This window comes from Girardinichthys multiradiatus, chromosome Y (genome assembly GCF_021462225.1).
Source record: "Girardinichthys multiradiatus isolate DD_20200921_A chromosome Y, DD_fGirMul_XY1, whole genome shotgun sequence".
NCBI lineage: Eukaryota > Metazoa > Chordata > Actinopteri > Cyprinodontiformes > Goodeidae > Girardinichthys > Girardinichthys multiradiatus.
This window is the reverse complement of record NC_061818.1, coordinates 7,622,936-7,641,035: the sequence shown is the minus strand read 5'-3', so window position 1 is coordinate 7,641,035 and position 18,100 is coordinate 7,622,936. Positions and strand designations below refer to the sequence as shown.

Genomic DNA, 18,100 nt, shown 5'->3' with positions numbered 1-18,100 from the left:
GAGCTCTCTTAAGGCCTAAGATGCTTCGTGAATCACTTTAATCTTATCGAGGGAGACATTTTATTGGAGAAATTCTAAGATTTTCTCAGATTGACGTCACTAGGAGCTACTTTTAGTCTTAGGATTCTTTGTGAATACAGGCCCAGGTTTTGATGATTATTGCAGTGAGCAGTGGTGATACACTTTCATGAAATAATTTTTTTCTTTACAGAGAAGTTTTTTTTACACTATAAAAGAATTTCACTCGTGGCTTCCCGAGTATAAATAAATGACGGCCAATAACTTGGTCTGGAAAAATATGGAAAAAGGAAACAAAATGGAAAAATATTTTTAGCCATTTATGTTTCAGTCTCTGGATTTGCAGTTTCTATATTCAGTCTAAACACTAGAAATGGCTGTTTCTATATTTGTGGCCATGGTTTGTAGCATTGCCAGGTAAGTGCTCTTTAACCAGTTACCTTTTCTGCCGTGTACCTCCACAGAGCCAGACTCGCCTGAAGCATCATAGACTGATAGTTGGGAAAATAATTTGAAGGTTTACTCCTGAGAGATGTTGTCAGCTCAGGGAAAGGTAACACTGAAACAGAGTCTACAGAAAAAAGTACTTGTGAAAATTACTTTTTTGCCAATAAACTAATTAGTGTTTTTCAAGCATTCAACCAAACCTGGTAAAACAGGTGGAACAATTTGAGGTAAAGGTGAGATGGTGGAATGTTCTCTTGGCCTTTCTACATCCTCCTGCAGATGATTTAGTTGCATGCGCTCCTGTAACATCAGATTGTTATTTAATGTGCAAGAATAGAAGTGCTTTTTAAGACAGAATTGAAGGTTTTTGCTCTGTACCGTGACACACACCTTCAGGATCCTTTGCTCCAGCTGCCTCAGGTTCTCAGTTCGTGACTGAATATTTCTTAGTCGAGCCTCGTGCTCCGACTCCACACGTTTCGCCTCCTGGAATGCTTGTTCACCCTCCTCATACTTCTCTGCTGCAAGCTGTGAGCAACAACAGTTTAGTCAAAAGTCAAACCTTTGCAGCCTTTGGGGGTGGGAATAGGGAGCAAATCACCTTGCTGAAGGCCTCGACCTCTTGGGACCGTGTTTTGAGTCTCAGAGCCATACTATTTGTTGTTTCCCTCTCTCTGTCCAGTTCTTCCCTGAGTCTCGCCAGAGTCTCTTTCTCCTGTGTCACAACCAGCTCCTTCTGTTTTAGTTCAGCCATTTGAAGCTTGAGGTCAGCTTGTTCCTGCAAAGCAAACAAAAAACATTTATGGAAAACTGGATTTCCTTCCTCAAGAAGTACAGCAGTCTAATAAAGCAACAAAAAAAAAAAAGATTGTGAGACTCACTTGTGCCAGACTGATGATGGATCCTTCTCTCCTCTCTAAGAGACTGTTGACCTCCCGTTCGGCTCTGTCTTGCCTCTGTTTCTCTTGGGCACGGAAGTGAGCCCACTCTGCTGCCAGCTTCCTCCTCTCCTCTGTACACTGCTGCATCACCGATTTCTGCTCCTCCAGCAATGAACTCTGAGGGGCAGAGAGACGCAGGAGACGGGGTGAAGTTGAAAAACATCCCTGCTGCTTGAGTTACAACACAGATATTTGTCAGTCTCACCTTAGCTCTATCCAGCTCCTCCCTCTCCATACTGATCTGCATGGTGAAGACGCGTCGCTCTTCCTCCAGGCCTCTCTGGGTGGACTCGGCTTTGGCCTGCTCCGCCGTTACCTTCCAGCGTTCCTGAAGCAAATAAAAAAACTAGCCTCACGTTGATTTTGAGGATATTCGGTGCCTTGATAAACAATTGGACATTTCCACACAACTTCAAACTACTGATGACTTCTTGATCCAGTCTATTATGACTGCTCACCTTCTCCAGCTGCCTTTGCTGCTCACTGATTTGAGTGTCCATCCTGGAAATGATTTCCTTGAGGCAAGCTCTCTCCTCTGCCATGGCTTTCTGCTGCTGGGCCAGACGGTCTTGCATCACTGGATTTGGAGAAGGATGTGAACAAGATCCTGGTGGTTACACTCATAGTTTTTAGTCCTGATTTTTTTTGATGATTCCATGTGGATGTATGAGTGCGTACTTCGAAGCTGCTCGTCCCGGTGCCGTGCCCCTTGCTCCAACCCGTGGGCGGTGTACTCGTGTGTGCTCTCCACTCGAGAAGAGAGCTCTCCAAGTCGGGAAGAGAACTGCTCCATCTGCCCAATCACCCCTGTGAGAGATCTGTACAAATACAGTGGAGTCACAAGTGGAAAGTAGACCTGGATTAGTTTGGAAGTTGCTATAAAAAATGTATGTCAGGAAAGCTAGAAAAGAGAAAAACAACTTTGCTTTAGTTCTCAGGCCATGTTTCTCAAACGGAAAAAGGAGTTCTGTTCCCTTCCTGGTTGGTGGTCAGTCTCTGCCTGAGTTCAAGTATCTTCGTGTCTTGCTCAGAAGTGATGATAGGACGAAGTGGGGGATGGATCGACGGTTTGGAGTCTTGTCTGCAGAAATGATGGCCCTGATCTGGTCTCTTAGTGAAGAAAGAGCTCAAGCTCAAAAAGCGAAGCTATCAGTTGTAACTCTCTGCCTACCAGTCCATCCCGGACTGAAAGAACATCATTCCAGATACAAGCAGATACCAGCGGCTGAAATGAGCTTCCTCGGTAGGAAGGCTGGACTCAGCCTTAAACATAGGTTGAGGAGCTTAGAGTAGAGCCGCTACTTCTCCACATCGAAAAGAGTCAGCTTAGGTGGTTCTGGGCATTTTATGGTAACTACCTTTGGACATTTTATCAGCAGGTCGCACACAAAGCAGACTCTGATTCAAACTCAGAAATCACTGTAACCCTTTCTGGCCAGGAATGGCTTGGGATTCCCCAGAGTAAGCTAGAGAGTGGAGATGGGGATGAGGGTGTCTCACCTGGTTTGAGATGTTGCACTTGTAACAGCATCAATCTCTTCATCCTTTAATCTCTTCAGCCTCTGAAGCTGATCCTCATGGTCTTTTTTCATCTCCAAGATAGATTTTCTAGAAAGGACAGTAGGATAAATGTATCCAATACATGAATCATGAATGTTCTGATATACTAGAATGCACAGTTATTACCACTGGAAAATACATCCAAAATGCTTCTGTTTTGGACTTCATTATTCATAAACTGAAAATAAAAATATCCCAGCTTACCTCTGGAGGTCTCGGAGCCTCTCCACCTCACGGTCTCTGTCCTGCTGGGATTGGGCCAGCTTTTGATGGTACTGAGCCTGCAGCTCTGAGCGTTCCTGCTCCGCTGACCTTCTTAACGTGGCCAAGCGTTCCATTAGTTCCTCGCACTCAAGTCGAGCTCGGGTCTCCCTCTGGGCTGCTGACTCCTCTAGCAGCTTCACACGAGTCCTTACAAATTCACATAAACCACACACAGCGTGCACATGCAGACGTTACTTTAAATGCAGAGAGTTATAAATGGATGCATTTTAATACAAACTCAGCTGTTTTTTTTCTTTAGCTCGACATGCAGTACTTGTGTGTGTTCTCCAGGATCTGCATATCCTGCTTATGCCTCTGCTGGATGTTCTCCAACACCATCTGGCTTTGGTCCTGCTCCAGCTGCAGTATTTTCACCTGGAATGTCACAAGTGTGTTTAGGGAAGGCAATAACTCCAACCAACAAAGGAAAAGTGAAGCTTGTTTAGCAGGTACCTCTCCCTCCAACTGGATGATGCGAGCTTGTAAAGCCTGACATTCTCCATGCTGTTGCTCCTTGTCTTTAAGTTTCTGCAGGTCTCCTACGTCGACAGAACTCCCCAGACCCAGCAGCTGAGTCTGCATTATCTTTAGAAGAAGAGAATCCAAAATAAAAAAATAAAAAAAAACAACACAGGAGAATAATCCAATGTAAAACTCTTTAATCAGAGAAAAACACATCCTTACCTGCTGTTGTAGTAGCAACTGCTGCAGAATGTCTGCTGTATAGGACACCTGTTCAAGAGGAGGAGGACAACTTAAGAATATCATTGGCAATCATAAGAACTTTATTTGAAAAGGGTAATAATACCTGTTGTTTGGTGCTAGCTGATCTGGCCTTCGCTTGGTTTTGCTGAGGACCTGCAAAAAATAGTACAAACATGAGTTAATAATCACTCAGAGGTCTAAATAATCAATATACGAAGAGTCTTAACAACAATGCCTTAGAAAAGTTCTCAACCCCTGTACTGTTTTTCATCTTTGTCACATTACGACGACACAATTCATGTATTTATTTGGATTTTATGAGATAGACCAACACAAAGTAACACATGTTTGTGAAGTGGAAAGAAAATGAGACATGGTCTGTGAAATATACACTACCGGTGAAAAGTTTTAGAACGCTTTTCTCTCATGACTATTTACATTGTAGATTCTCAGCAAAGACAACAAACCCGTGAATGAACACACACATGGGATTATGTAGTAAACAAAAAGTGTGAAATAACTCTAGACATTTTTATATTTTAGTTTTTACAAAATAGCTGCCCTTTGCTTCGATTACTGCTTTGCTCTCTTAGCGTTCTCTCCTGAGCTTCATGAGGAGGTCACCTGAAATGGTCTAGAAAGAACTTCCCAGACGTTCATTGAGAGCCAGAGGTTAATATTTTAGTCATTAGAGCAAAGGGCAGCTACTTTAAGGATTCTAAAATATAACTTCATAAATATAATTTTAAGTTATTTTACAATTTTTGGTTTGCTACATAATTGTATATGTGCTGTTTTGATGCCTTCATTGAGAATCTACGTACAATGTAAATGGTCATAAACCTAAAGAAAACCATTAAATGAGAAAGACATTCTAAAACCTTTGACCAGTTGGGTAGTTGACTAGTTGACCCTAGTCTCAGGTCTTTTCAGGCCTCTTAAAGGTCTTCCAGGATTTCTCTGCATTTACCTCCAACCATCTTCAAATCAACTTTGACTAGCATTCCTTTACCTGCTGAACACACAACAGCAGATTTTTTAATTAGATTAGATTACACAGGTTGCTCTGGATCTGGATTTTTCTAGGAGAAAAAGAGTAAAGGTAGCTGAATACAATTGCATGCCACACTTCTCACCTTTTTTGGAAAAAATAACCCACATATCCTTTCCCTTGCAGTTCAGCATTATAAACTACTGTGTTGATCTATCACATAAAATCCCTGTAAAATACATTGAACTTTGTAGCTGTTTTATGATAAAATGTGCTAAGTGCTGCAATTACCTACACAAAACTGTGCCAGGAAGTACAGCAGCAAAAGGGCCCGGTAAGGTTGGCTTTGGCAAAGTTTTGCCTGAAGCAGGCTCCCTCGACCCATCGGATCTCTGGCTTGACGTTAATTGGCTAAACTCGGACTGAGGCTGAGAATGACTATTTCTAGCAGCGGAACCTACCAAAGGACTAGCAACCTGAGGGGGACAATCTGGGCATGAAACGAACTGAGAGTTTGATGCGGTGGAGGGGCTGCTGAGAATGAGGTTAAGGTGTTGGGAAAGGGATAATAAGCAGTAGGTGTATACGTGTTAACAGTTGAAGGTGACTGAAATGAGGAAGAATGAATGTTATCTGTATGGGAGGAAGGCACCGGGAGGAAAAGAATCGAGTAGGATTTGTTCTGATGATTAGTATTTATTTCATTTTATTTTAATGAGTTAATGAAAGACAGATGAGGTAAATACCTGCATTTGGCTTCCCCTCTCTGATTGGGGTGGAATGAGCAGCAGGGCTGTAACAGGAAAAGCTTTATTGCACATAAAGGGTGGAACGATTTGATCTGATGTAGTTGGAAAATAAAGATCTTACCTAGTGTCTCCGACAGATGGGAAAGTTTCCTCTCTGTCTCTGAAAGTTTGTGTCTTGTCTTGGTTACTGAAAACAGGATTGTTGTAATGTTCAATACTAAGAATCACAATCTCTCAGGTCAGCCAGTGTTCCTCTCAGTGTTGAGTGTAATACCTGACAACCGACTCTATCTGTAGAGAGTCCTTCTGCTTGGAAGCTTTTGCCTCCGACAGAGCCTTCTTCCTGCTCAGCGCCCCATCCAACCAGTCATGCTGCTCCTCCTCATCTTTCCTCTTGTCTTTAGAAACCTCAGATCTGCTCTGATTGGAGTTCGGAGCATCTCCTGTCATTTTTGCAATAGATGTGGCTTGACTTTCGGTTAACAAAGACTTTCTCACGAGAACAGGAGAGGAGGGGGCTTTTGGAGATGCCGCTGAACTTTTCATTGCTTTGGAACCTTCTTCTAAATAGTCAAACTCGTCATTTGTTGTCAAACCAATCCATTCTGCTGAGCCTCGGTACCGGCTGGTTGTCGTGGTGCTGGGATGTGGTTTCTTCTCTGGGGTCGAGTCTCTGACATCCTCTGTAGAAAATCTAACCATACAAAGAAAAGACGAAAAACAATATTTGTTTAACATAAAATCAGGGGCACCTCTGGGACGTTTTCCAAAGATGGAGCGACTTAGAAAATTTGACAAATTTTACACAAGGTCATCATAAAATTATGGAAGATATCTTTACTGACCAAGCTATCTGGATGGATGATAGATAGATAGATAGATAGATAGATAGATAGATAGATAGATAGATAGATAGATAGATAGATAGATAGATAGATAGATAGATAGATAGATAGATAGATAGATAGATAGATAGATAGATAGATAGATAGATAGATAGATAGATAGATAGATAGATAGATAGATAGAAATAAATAAATAAATCTTGAAATGAATTAAATAAAATAAGATGAAAATTTCTTTTAACATAATTATTTAGTTTTATTTCATGGGGATATTTATTTCTTTCATGGAATATTTATTAATAATTTATCAATAGCAGTATTTATTTATTTAATTTTGAATGAAACGGCTCTCCACAGAAGCTTGCCCTATCTTAAATTTCTAAGAAAAAAAAGATGCATAGAAGACTGTCTGGCCACGAGGGGGCAGCACCTTTATAAGGCTGGGGATTGCTGCCCCTAGGCCCCCTAGGTGGTGCCACTTTATGAAATTCTGACAAAAAAAAAACAAAACATGAAGGCTGGAGACACCTGACAGACTGTCTGCGGGACTGGCGCCCCTCGGGGGTGGACAACATTGTGGGCTGGTAGGACCCAAATGTGACGTCATCTTCCACAAATGGATCTGATGAACAGAAACATGGTTAGATCTTTAATATTTCATAACAGCAACTGCTTCCAAATATTCCAACAACAAAAATTTGAATGTTTTCCCACCTTTCAGACTAGAGTTTTTTTCCTGCGGTAGCTTTTCGTCCCTCCTCTCACCTGTGGGTGGTCGCTCCAGGGCTTGGGCTGAGGTCTCCAGAATATCTTGGATTCTGGTACGTGGTCTCTGAGGGGCATCGCTCCTGGAAATATAAAGAAGAAGAGATAGCAAATAATGTTAGGAATCAAATTCAGTCAGCCAAGTAAAAGAAATTGGAAAAGACTGGTAGTGTGTTGGGAAAACATTGTCTTAGTTAGCTCTGAGCTGCACAACAAAGCCCAAGGCTCATAGTAATTATTTATCATGTGAGCACTATAAATAAGGAGAACACAAACAGTAAGACAAAGCGAAAACTAAGCTGTTCCTACTCCTTGGAAGACCAAAGTGGAGCCTCTTTTTTCTTGGCATCATTTTTGGGTCTCTTAAATCCAAGCGCGTCAAGCAGGTCATCCTTGTCATCCCTTTTAGACGTCTTTGCTGATGAAGAGACAGAAACATTACGAGCTTCACTCAGAGTTCGCTAGATAGCTGAGAAACGAAATCCTTGAGTGTGCAGCTCACTCATTTGGCTCTTGAGGACAGAAGATGCTGATGCAGACGGCACAGATTTGTCAGACTTGCTCTGCTGGGGTTTAGGTTTGGGCCTGGTTTCATCTGGAAGCAGGTCATCAAGCAAATCACCCAGGAGGTCGTCTGGATCTGCAGGTGTAAGAAGACTTTAATAATGAATCGTGTTTGTGCACATCAAAGTGAAAAGCAGTAAATGAGATACAGAGACCTAGAACCTTCTTGTTTCACAAATCAAGAAAGATGCAGATTTTGTTTTTATAGATCAAAAACCTGAATACATTTAAGTATCCAGACAGAGACCTCTGGTAGATTCTGTTGAGGTTGCACATACATTCTCTTTAGGTCTGAGAACATCAAAACAAACTTATTCTAAAATCAAGAATACTACTATTAACGCCTAAATGGACCTTTCACTTAAAACAAATTAAACTAAAAATAAGCAAATTGAGCAAAAACAAGAAACCGGGATGAATTCCTTAAAAAGGTAATTCAATTCAAAAATACTTTATTAATCCCAAAGGGAAATTAAATGTTGTGATAGCTCATATTATGAAGGTTTCCTCAAAGAAAGAAAGAAAGAAAGAAAGAAAGAAAGAAAGAAAAAGAAAGAAAGAAAAAAGAAAGAAAGAAAGACCCTTCTTTGATTGCCTTTACTACCCGTAAAGCTGGGTAAGGGGAACATAATAATGAGAACAATGTTTTATGGAAGAACATGCTGCTTTGAATTACCTGCTCCCTCAAGATTTGGATTACTTTCCAACACAGCAGAGTCTTTGATTGGCTCTTCATTACCAACTGACTTTGTTTGTATGGGAAGCTTTTTCTTTGATGGAAATGAGTCAGCCTCCATATCATCCATACCCTGAGAAAGGAGAGTAAAGTTTACACAACGTATGGTACAAGAGGGGTACTTTTAGTTTCTGCTTTTGCTCATTTTCACTAATTTACTTTCAGGTTCTTCAGCACGTCGCTGGGATCAGCCTCATAGACATCCAAGACCTTAAACAAAGATAATAAATATTCATAACGTACGGACAGAGAAAAAAATGTATCCTCTGTCTTACACGTGCTCTCTTTTACCTCAAAGTCCAAATCGTCCCTCCTAACTTCCTCCGCCACACTACTGAACATGTTATTAGTGGGAGATGAGCTGGGAAAACAACAAAAAGAAACCCATGAAGACGAGTAGTCATTCATTACATTTAAGTATGAAGGAGGACTTGTTGGATTCCTTCAGCTTACGCATTTAGCCGTCCCACACGAGCCCCTTTTGATCGCACCGGTTGCTCTGATGGGACATTCATTCAAATAAATTATTATGACACACTTCAATACAGTCAATGCAATTACTGAGGTAATAATATGATTGATGTCAATATCGGTAAACAACACTTACTTGTATCACCAAATAAGCTGTCAAGTATGTCGTCATCTCCAGACAGGCCTTAGAGAACCAGAGCAAATAGACATTTAATTGGATACTGACACTGTACAGCATCCACCTAAATTTATTGACACCACTGATATGCTTTTAATTAAAAATCTTTTGAGGCAGCATCATCTCACACTGAAATAGATTCAGGAAAACAGGTAGTCACACATCAGTAATAAGTTTTTACACTCTGATCAACTTTTCAAAAGTTTTAAAAGCGCTAAGCCAATAACTGGGCCACCAATGATTTTTATGTGTGTGTGGGAGGGTGGGAGTGTACTATAAAGACAAGCATTAAAACATCACTGTCTGAACTTACTCTGGGAGGCTTTACTCGTCGGTTTTGTAGGCTGCAAAATAAATACCGAGAAAAATGTCGTGGTTAAATATTTTATTTACACTAACATGCATGGTAATCATTCATATATTTCCTAAACAATGGAAAAGTATACACAGCCGGTCAAAGGTTTTGCATGGTCCTAACGCCTTTCTCATTTAATGGTTTTCTTTGTTTATGAATATTTACAATGTATGTTGATTCTTACTGAAGGTATCAAAACTGCGAATGAACACGTATTAAATTATGTAGCGCACAAATAATTGTAAAATAACTTAAATATGTTTTATATTTTAGATTCCTTAAAGTAGCCGCCCTTTGCTGTGATGACTAAAATATTAACCTTTGGCCGTCTCTCAATGAACGTCTGGGAAGTTCTTTCTAGACCATTTCAGGTGACCTCCTCATGAAGCTCAGGAGAGAACGCTAAGAGAGCAAAGCAGTAATCAAAGCAAAGGGCAGCTATTTTGTAAAAACTAAAATATAAAAATATTCAGTTATTTTATACTTTTTGTTTACTACATAATTCCAAATGTGTTCATTCATAGTTTTGTTGCCTTTGGTGAGAATCTACCATGTAAATAGTCATGAAAATAAAGAGACTCATTATGTGAGAAAGTGTGTCTAAAACTTTTGACCAGTAGTGTTTTTAAAACAAAAAAATTTCGGAAGAAATTTAGACGGGGCCTGCCTCTTGGTGCGTGCTTCTCGGACCACAAAGTTTCTCTGGCCGTTAGGATTGTTTCGCATCAGGTTTGAGGGTGGAAGGCAAATACATCCACCTAGACCTGGTCTTGTTTCACTTGTAATTTCATACTTTTATTTTGTATGTCTACATCTTATTTTGAACGTCCGGTATGGTTGTGCTTTCAAGTATGGGTTGATTCCATTAGTTATATAGAACCTGGTTGCTATTCTAAAATAATTATGTATGCTATTATCACCTTAAAAAATTACTAGTAACTCTAGAAGACTGAGGCTTTAATTTTGAAAGTTTCAGTAAGCTTTATCTTAAAAGGCCAACATGGTCCTATTTTTAACACTGGGTGAGCTCCAAGAGTAGTGTGAAGCCCAGTCCCGCAATGATCTATTGTTTCAAATGTAAAGGCTTTTATTTTGTAGAGCATGTTTTGTCTTATTTTGAAAATTTAGCATGGTTGTCCTTTCAGGTGTGGATTATTTCTATTAATTATATAGAACCAGCTTGCTTTTCTGAAATCATTGTGTATGCTATTATCAGCTTTCAAAAATCATTAGTAAGCATGGAAGGGTGATGAAAGAAATTGCCCTTTAGGATTAATCACTGTTGTCGGATGTTGGAACAGCGGTACATGCTGTTTAAGTACCCCACACAAAATGGCCGCCATGTAGTTGCCTCCTATGAAGATGGTCAAAGGGTTAGGGGTCGGGTCAGGTTTAAGCCATAGAAATGAATGAAAAGCAATGGAAGTCAAACAAAGTCCTCAAAAAGATAGTAATCCATGTTGTGTGTGTGTGTGGGTGTGTGTCTGTGTGTGAGACACAGAGAGGCAGAAAGAAAGACAGAATCACATCCAGACATATACAGTAGGAGATACACAGAACTATAAATAGAACAGTGAGGAATGAATCAGTCAATCAGCAAAGAGCGTCAGTGTAACTTGACACCTGCTGTTCTATTTCGTATAGGCTTCGCCCTTTAAGGCTATCGCTAGTGGGTTTATCCCTTCGCGCGCAGCGCAGCACCGAAAACTTTAGTCCACGCCCACCTGCTGTGTGGGCCCCACCCCGGTCCGTATAAATTACGGTGAGACCGGAAAATGGCTCCCATTTTTTTTCAGCGACAGCTTAAGAGCACTGATTCAAGAAGAACCATGGCTAGCGTCGGCACTATCCGCCTCTGCCCGGCTTGTAACACCGGCTACGTCATGAGTTATGACCTCGGCCTTGACCCCGCAGTCCACCTGCCCTTCCTGCAAGCGTCTGCCTCTGGAAGAGAAGCAACGGCGGCTAGCCATTTTCTCCCCGCTAGAAGGACCAATGCTCCCTTGATGAGGCATTGGACATCTTTGATGCTGGGCGAGAATCGGATGATTCCGCCCCAGAGACAGCGACTGATATCTCTACTCCCTTCCTCCGGACGGAGGGCGCTGAGGCAAATGCGAAATCAGTCCAGGCTCAGGGCCTCCCGATGTCGGCGATCACCCCCTTTCCGGCGATGGGCGCACTTGGTAGCACACTGCCGGACATCATCGCTAAAGTAGCTGAGGCTAAAGGTGTCCCTGTTCCCGCGCCTTTAGCCCAGCTCCCGACTGATGACCTGGCAGGAAAATTCGCCCCAGCTCATTTAACTCGCCGAGATCCGGTTTGGCCCCGTTTCCCTGCGGTAACTGCTTACCTGTCGGGAGCAGCGGCCGAGCCGCTTCAGCTAAAGGCACCGGTCTCCACCTTCACATCCATCACAAGGGTGGAGTCCCTGACGGATCAGGGGTTTCCCCCAGTTCCTGCTCTGGAGCCCAGTCTGTCGGCAGTTTTTGGGGTTAGGTCGGCCCGGCGCGTCGGACGATGGCCTGTGCCCCCCTCCCCCAGTGATCAGATCACGACCAGACTGACTGATCGCTCCCACCAATGTGCCGCTCAGGTCGCTGCGGCGACCAACAACACCGCCTTCCTGGCCTACGCCATCTCCAAGAAGGCTCGGGAGATGGAGCTGCCTCCGGAGGATGTGGAGGAATTCTGCAATCTCGCAGACACCATCCTCAACCTCTGTGTGGCGTCGGCTGTGTGCTCCTCCCGCATCGCTGCCTGGTAGACCCTGCTACAGCGACAGATGTGGCTTCGGCTCTCCTCCTCCATCCCTGAGGATTTTAAGAGGGAGTTACTGGAGGGGCCAATCAGTCCGGATGGGCTGTTCGGTCCTCATTTCCAGTCAGTGCTGGGCCAAATGCAGACCTCTCAAGAGGAACTTGAGCGGATCAGGAGACATGGGTCTCTTAATCGCTCTGGCTTCCGGTCGTCCCATACCACCGGCCGCTAGCGGGATCGCCATGATCAGCGGCAGCAGCAGAGACGCTCCATGGCCGCTGCCGAAGCTCCCGAGTTCCTCCGCCCACTGCACCGTCTACTCAGCCACAGCAGCAGCGCAGAGGTCGGCAGTTGGCGTGCGCCTGGTCCAACCCTCCGCAGGAGGATTTAAAAAGTGACTGGTGGGGGGGGGGGTGTGTATAAAACTACTGATTGTTTTGAAATAAAACACATACATTTCTCTAAGAGCAAGTTTCCGTTGTATTCCGGCTCAGCCAGATCGTACTGTGCTTTCCTCACACACATCCTCCACTCGTAATGAGACGGCCCCTTTTAAATGGCCGTTTAAGAGGCCCCGCAATCTCACAGTTTTCAAGCATGACTCCACGAGAGCATCCTATGCTGCTCCGGTAGAGCCGCGCTCGCTGCTTTCCCCCTCCTGTCCTCCCCAGCTGTCAGTGGGTGAGATCACAGAGGATGCACAACAGCAGCTCCCTACGAAGCGGTGCACTAGTGATGCCCCCGCTCAACACCATATGAGACGTCTTCAGAGATGGTTCATCCGCCTGCGCATAGATCCTGTGCGTCAGAAGAGGCGGATGATCTCAGTCCCTCCTTCAGTGGGATCCGACCTGGCCCATTGGGGAAATCCCCGCATCCTGTCAGAGGGAGTTCCCCTCAGCAGACCGGCGTCACACGTCTCAAGTGTTCACAGACGCATCCCTGTCGGGATGGGGAGGAATGTGTCAGTCTCAGGCGGTGGGAGCACAGTGGCCAGACCACATGTCTCTCCACATAAACGTGCTGGAGCTTCAGCATGTTCTGATCCACACAGACAACAGAGTGGCAGCAGCCTACATTAATCACCAGGGAGGTGTGCGCTCGGCTCAGCTGCTAAACATTTCCAGGCGGCTGCTGTGCTGGGCGCGCATGAACCTACTCTCCATCAGAGCAGTGTACATCCCCGGCGTCCTGAACAGAGGAGCGGACATCATGTCCAGAGGTGGTCCTCGTCCCGGGCACTGGAGTCTCCACCCCGAGCTGATTGTTCAGATATGGAGCAGATTTGGGAAAGCCGCAGTGGATCTTCCGCCACACGGGAGAACGCACATTGCCAGTTGTGGTTCTCACTGAGCCCACGGGAGGATCCACCGTTAGGAGTGGACGCCTTTGCTCATAGTCCGTGGCCGAAAACGCTCCTTTATGCCTTTCCACCAGTTCCGCTGATCCCACGGCTCCTGGATTGAATCCGAGAGGAACAGCTCTCAGTGATTCTCGTAGCCCTCGAGCGCAAAAGCGCGCCATGGTTTCCGAGCCTGCAGCAGCTGGTGTCAGGTCGCCCGTGGCAGCTGCCGTGGAGAGAGGATGCACTCCTCCAGGCGGGAGGGGCGATCAGGAGCGTCCCAGAGTTAGGTCAACGTCTCCGGGTCTGGCCGCTGAACGGGAGCGCTTAGAAAGGCTGAGTCTCCCGCACGATGTGGTGCGCACGATTCATGGCGCACGGGCCCCCTCTACCACAGCGTCATATGCATCAAAGTGGGCAGCTTTTCAGCGCTGGTGCGCAGAGAAAGGCGTGGAGCCTTTTTCATGTCCATTAGGCTGCGTGCTGTCATTCCTCCAGCAGCTGATGAACAGAAATTTAGCTTTCAACACCATTAAAACTTATGCTGCAACTATTTCTTCCTGTCATGAGGGTTTTGGTGACAGAACGGTTTTAAACCACCCACTGATGAAGCGTTTTCTGCAGGGTGTACGTAGACACAGACCCGTGTCACGCCCTCTAGTCCCTCAGTGGGATTTAGTGCTCGTCCTGCGCGCACTGGTTAAAGCCCCATTTGAGCCCTTAGATCAGGCTCCACTTAAAATTCTGTCTTTTAAAACAGCCCTGCTGTTAGCTCTGACATCTGCAAAGAGAGTGAGCGATTTATCTGCGCTCTCTGTCGCTCCTTCATGTCTCAGAATACGAGCCGAGGGCAGCTCAGCTGTGCTGCGTCCTAACCCTGCTTTTACACCTAAAAGCATCACGAGTTCGTTCTGATCGAGACTGATAACTCTGGATGGCTTTTATCCTCCTCCTCATAACTCTGAAGAGGAGGCCACCTCTCATCTCCTCTGTCCCGTGCGCGCGCTTTCATGTTACGTAGCGCGCACGGCTGCACTGCGCCGCTCCCAGCGTCTGTTCCTACATTACAGAGAAAACTCTGCAGGACGTCCTCTATCTGTCCAGCGCCTCTCACATTGGCTGTGTGAGGCTATCTCATAGGCTTATATTTCCTCTGGATTGGATCCTCCAGAGAATCTTAGAGCTCATTCAATCAGGGGGATTTCATCCTCCACGGCTCTGCATGGAGGAATGACATTGGAGGACATCTGCACAGCAGCCTCATGGTCATCTCCATGCTCATTTATTCGTTTCTACCTGCGAGATGTGTCAGGTTTCTCCATGACTCATTCTGTTCTCAGGGTTTTGACAGAATGACTGTTATTTCATCACCCTTCCTGCATGCAGACGCAGGGTGCCATAATATTATTATTAGCCACTGTTCGTGACTTATGATGTTATTGTCACTGCGGCTGTATTCATTAAGCCTCTGTGTGAACAGAGGTTTTTTCTCCTCTGCTGGTTGTTCTGCTGCATCATTACGCATGATCCAGCTGCTGATCTGTCTCCACGTTCCCTCATGGAGATTTTTGACCTGCTCTGCTCATCGTTACACTGTTACAGTTCGTAACCTTCATTTTCCTATTACAGCAGCAGGTCTGTTATCTCAGCCTTTCCCTGACCAGATATTCTCTCTGTTCATTGTGATGCGCAATGAACAGCCTTCTGAATGCGTCATGACGCATTCAGAAGGCTGATTTTTGGTGTCATTAGGCGAGCAGATGTTCAGTTGTGGTCTGGATGGACCCAGTGAGGCATAGACTACGTCCTGCTTCGCCTTTAACCCACTAGTGATAGCTTTAAAAGGCGAAGCCTATACGAAATAGAACGTTGGTTCTGTAATGTAACCCCAGATTCTATGAGTATAGGCGCAGCCCTTAAAGCTCTGGGCCTCACTGGTCCCTGAATGGTTGAAGAAAAAGCTATTGAGAGCCGTTTGTCCGGTCTCACCGTAATTTATACGGACTGGGGTGGGGCCCACACAGCAGGTGGGCGTGGACTAAAGTTTTCAGTGCTGCGCTGCGTGCGAAGGGATAAACCTACTAGCGATAGCCTTAAAGGGCTGCGCCTATACTCATAGAATCTGTGGTTACAGTACGTAACCAACGTTTCTCATTCACGCAGCACCTCACTCTCTGTCTGCCCCTGGCCTGGCTTTATAACATGGAGGCGCATGCTCCTGAACTACTGGCCATAACTCGGAATCCGTAGGGGCTATCGACGTCATTCTTGGACCGTTTTTATCAGAAGGGACAGGGGAACATTAATATCCATCCTTTTTTGTTGATAATATAGTAATAAAAACACAACACTAGGTGAAAAGAGAGGGAAAATGGAGAAAAAGACAAAAATGCCTGAACATGCTTCCGAACAAAGTCTAATATCTCGGTACATGGTATTTGAAAAAATTGTAAACTGTGGGCAACAGCCGTCCCCCATCCCAAATCATGGAGATTTTCATAGCTCTATGTCATTCACAGTATAAAATAGGGCGATGGAAAGAAATTGTGTCAGTCATGGATTACTGGTCAAACTCTCATTGAAAATACATGGGAGAAGGCCCACAGAAATCTACTGACTCTTAGCGATCGAGGGGGGTTTGACAGGAAACCGTGAGACCTAGAACAATTTTAAAGATATTGTGTGAAAGCAGAGGCCCAGCCCTACAAACTGACCAAAGATGGTGACTTTAGAGCGACATTTGTGGCCGTGAGGGCAAGTCAAAAATCATTTTTCCTGAAAAAAACCCTGCTTTCTACACTCCAGTAACTGCCATCTCCACTGTTTAGAGTGTGATTTTCTCGCAAACTTTGTGTCACTTCGAGTCTAATTTTAGAGAAACCGTAGCAGTTATCAATAAACCGTTTTCACTTCTGAAAAGCCAGCGGATTTCTCTACAAACTGAAAGTCCAACTGTGTTTCTAGGTGAAAGTATGGCGATACAGCAGAGCCTCAAAAACAGTGAATTGTGAGGATTCCTTCCTCCCCTGACTCCATTCATTTCTATGGGATTTTAGGGGTGGTTTTTCGTTAATTACGTCGCCATGGTAACTCGAAACGCCAATAAAAGTAATAGCACACCTCCCGAGACCGAGCCGGACGTTTTGATATATATATTGTGGGGGTGCACGCTGCGGTTTGGGCCGCATTAATCTGGACGGAAGAATAATAATAAAGATTCCAGTTTAGAGGTGAATAGTAATAGGTGCCTCCATGCAATGCATGGGGCATTGAATGCTATGCTCCTATGCATTGCTATGGCAAGCCCCAAATATATTGTTTCAGGACAATCTTTAAAATTAACAAAGAAACAAAAACTTTACTCACCATATTTAATCTTGGCTGGTAGGGAAGAGATTTGAAGGAAGCTAACAAGCTAAAGCTAACTAAATCTGTTTAGGCATCTCCTGTTTCCATTGGTAACCGCTTAGTTACTCTACGCAGTGTTTTCTTTTCTTGTTTCTTGGCGACAGAAACAACTACAGACAGCGGGTTTGATTGTAATAGAGAAAACTCTCCCTTTTTTCATATAAAATGTTGTCTTTAGCGTGTAATATTTGCCCAGTTCTTAAGTGAGCCGACATAACGGTAACATTAATCCCGCAGTCAGCAAACCCGTCACGAATACCATGGCTTGTTAGCCCCGTTACTCACTTTAACTAATCAAACCTTACGATTAGCGATATACATAGACAAAGAATATGGTGTACGAAACAATGGTGCTCAAGGTTTTGTTCTAATCTGTACTCCTGAATAGTTTCCATGCAGACTGTAACACCGGTAAAGCATGAGCTTCCTGTTTCAGCTGCATTGTGGGTAGTGTAGTTTTTATTGAGTTTTGAGGGTAAAACATTGAATTTACAGTACATCTGGTTTGGAATGTGTTTAAAAAAGCAGCTTATTATGCATACTAGCTGACATTTTTATCAGAGAGATAAAACAATGAGAGGTACTAGACAGGTTCACCACTAGATGGCATCATAGGTTTAAAATTAGTAATGGTGAAACCAGTAGCAAGTAAGGTTCAAGGCTTGATGAGGCGTCAAGTCATTGGCAGTGAGCCTAATCGTCTGTCTTTGTCTATTGAGTCAGAGATGAAATACACAAAACACCTAATTTTCCATGTGAAATATTTATTCCTTAATCATGTACAATTAAATGTGCAATTATAAAGCCACCTGACTGATACAGTGTCTTGCTAATTTATTAATTACACATATATTCATATTGCAACTACATTGTACTGTATCGGCCTTTGTGTGAAAGACCATCACAAAGTAGGACAGGCTATGTTTTTTAGAATCACCTTTCGCTCTGATCACAGCTGCAAGTCTACCTCGGTCTCAGTCAGACTGGATGGAGAGCACCTG

General features: G+C 44.0%; 1 protein-coding gene across 3 annotated transcripts in view; it reads right to left on the bottom strand.

Moving 5' to 3' along the window:
• The window catches only part of LOC124864285 (fas-binding factor 1 homolog), a 20,331-nt gene extending 2,831 nt beyond the window's left edge, over positions 1–17,500 (bottom strand). Inside the window, exons 1-28 of one of the 3 annotated variants that reach the window (XM_047359011.1) lie at positions 17,058–17,500; positions 9,548–9,578; positions 9,193–9,240; positions 9,039–9,084; positions 8,877–8,946; positions 8,745–8,795; positions 8,526–8,658; positions 7,788–7,925; positions 7,595–7,703; positions 7,235–7,368; positions 7,049–7,142; positions 5,950–6,369; positions 5,797–5,862; positions 5,673–5,719; positions 4,039–4,088; positions 3,915–3,962; positions 3,684–3,815; positions 3,505–3,605; positions 3,171–3,377; positions 2,907–3,014; positions 2,085–2,224; positions 1,865–1,983; positions 1,612–1,734; positions 1,347–1,523; positions 1,067–1,243; positions 856–993; positions 666–765; positions 459–509 (exon numbers count right to left, since the gene is read on the bottom strand). In XM_047359011.1, coding sequence (XP_047214967.1) covers positions 459–509; positions 666–765; positions 856–993; positions 1,067–1,243; positions 1,347–1,523; positions 1,612–1,734; positions 1,865–1,983; positions 2,085–2,224; positions 2,907–3,014; positions 3,171–3,377; positions 3,505–3,605; positions 3,684–3,815; positions 3,915–3,962; positions 4,039–4,088; positions 5,673–5,719; positions 5,797–5,862; positions 5,950–6,369; positions 7,049–7,142; positions 7,235–7,368; positions 7,595–7,703; positions 7,788–7,925; positions 8,526–8,658; positions 8,745–8,795; positions 8,877–8,946; positions 9,039–9,084; positions 9,193–9,240; positions 9,548–9,578; positions 17,058–17,060 — 3,061 coding nt within the window. In that variant the 5' untranslated portion in view covers positions 17,061–17,500. Of the gene's footprint in view, positions 1–458; positions 590–665; positions 766–855; positions 994–1,066; positions 1,244–1,346; positions 1,524–1,611; positions 1,735–1,864; positions 1,984–2,084; positions 2,225–2,906; positions 3,015–3,170; positions 3,378–3,504; positions 3,606–3,683; positions 3,816–3,914; positions 3,963–4,038; positions 4,089–5,672; positions 5,720–5,796; positions 5,863–5,949; positions 6,370–7,048; positions 7,143–7,234; positions 7,369–7,594; positions 7,704–7,787; positions 7,926–8,525; positions 8,659–8,744; positions 8,796–8,876; positions 8,947–9,038; positions 9,085–9,192; positions 9,241–9,547; positions 9,579–17,057 lie in introns of all 3 variants that reach the window. The other 2 variants (XM_047359009.1, XM_047359010.1) reach the window with 2 other exon arrangements.
• Between the last annotated feature and the right edge of the window lie 600 nt (positions 17,501–18,100).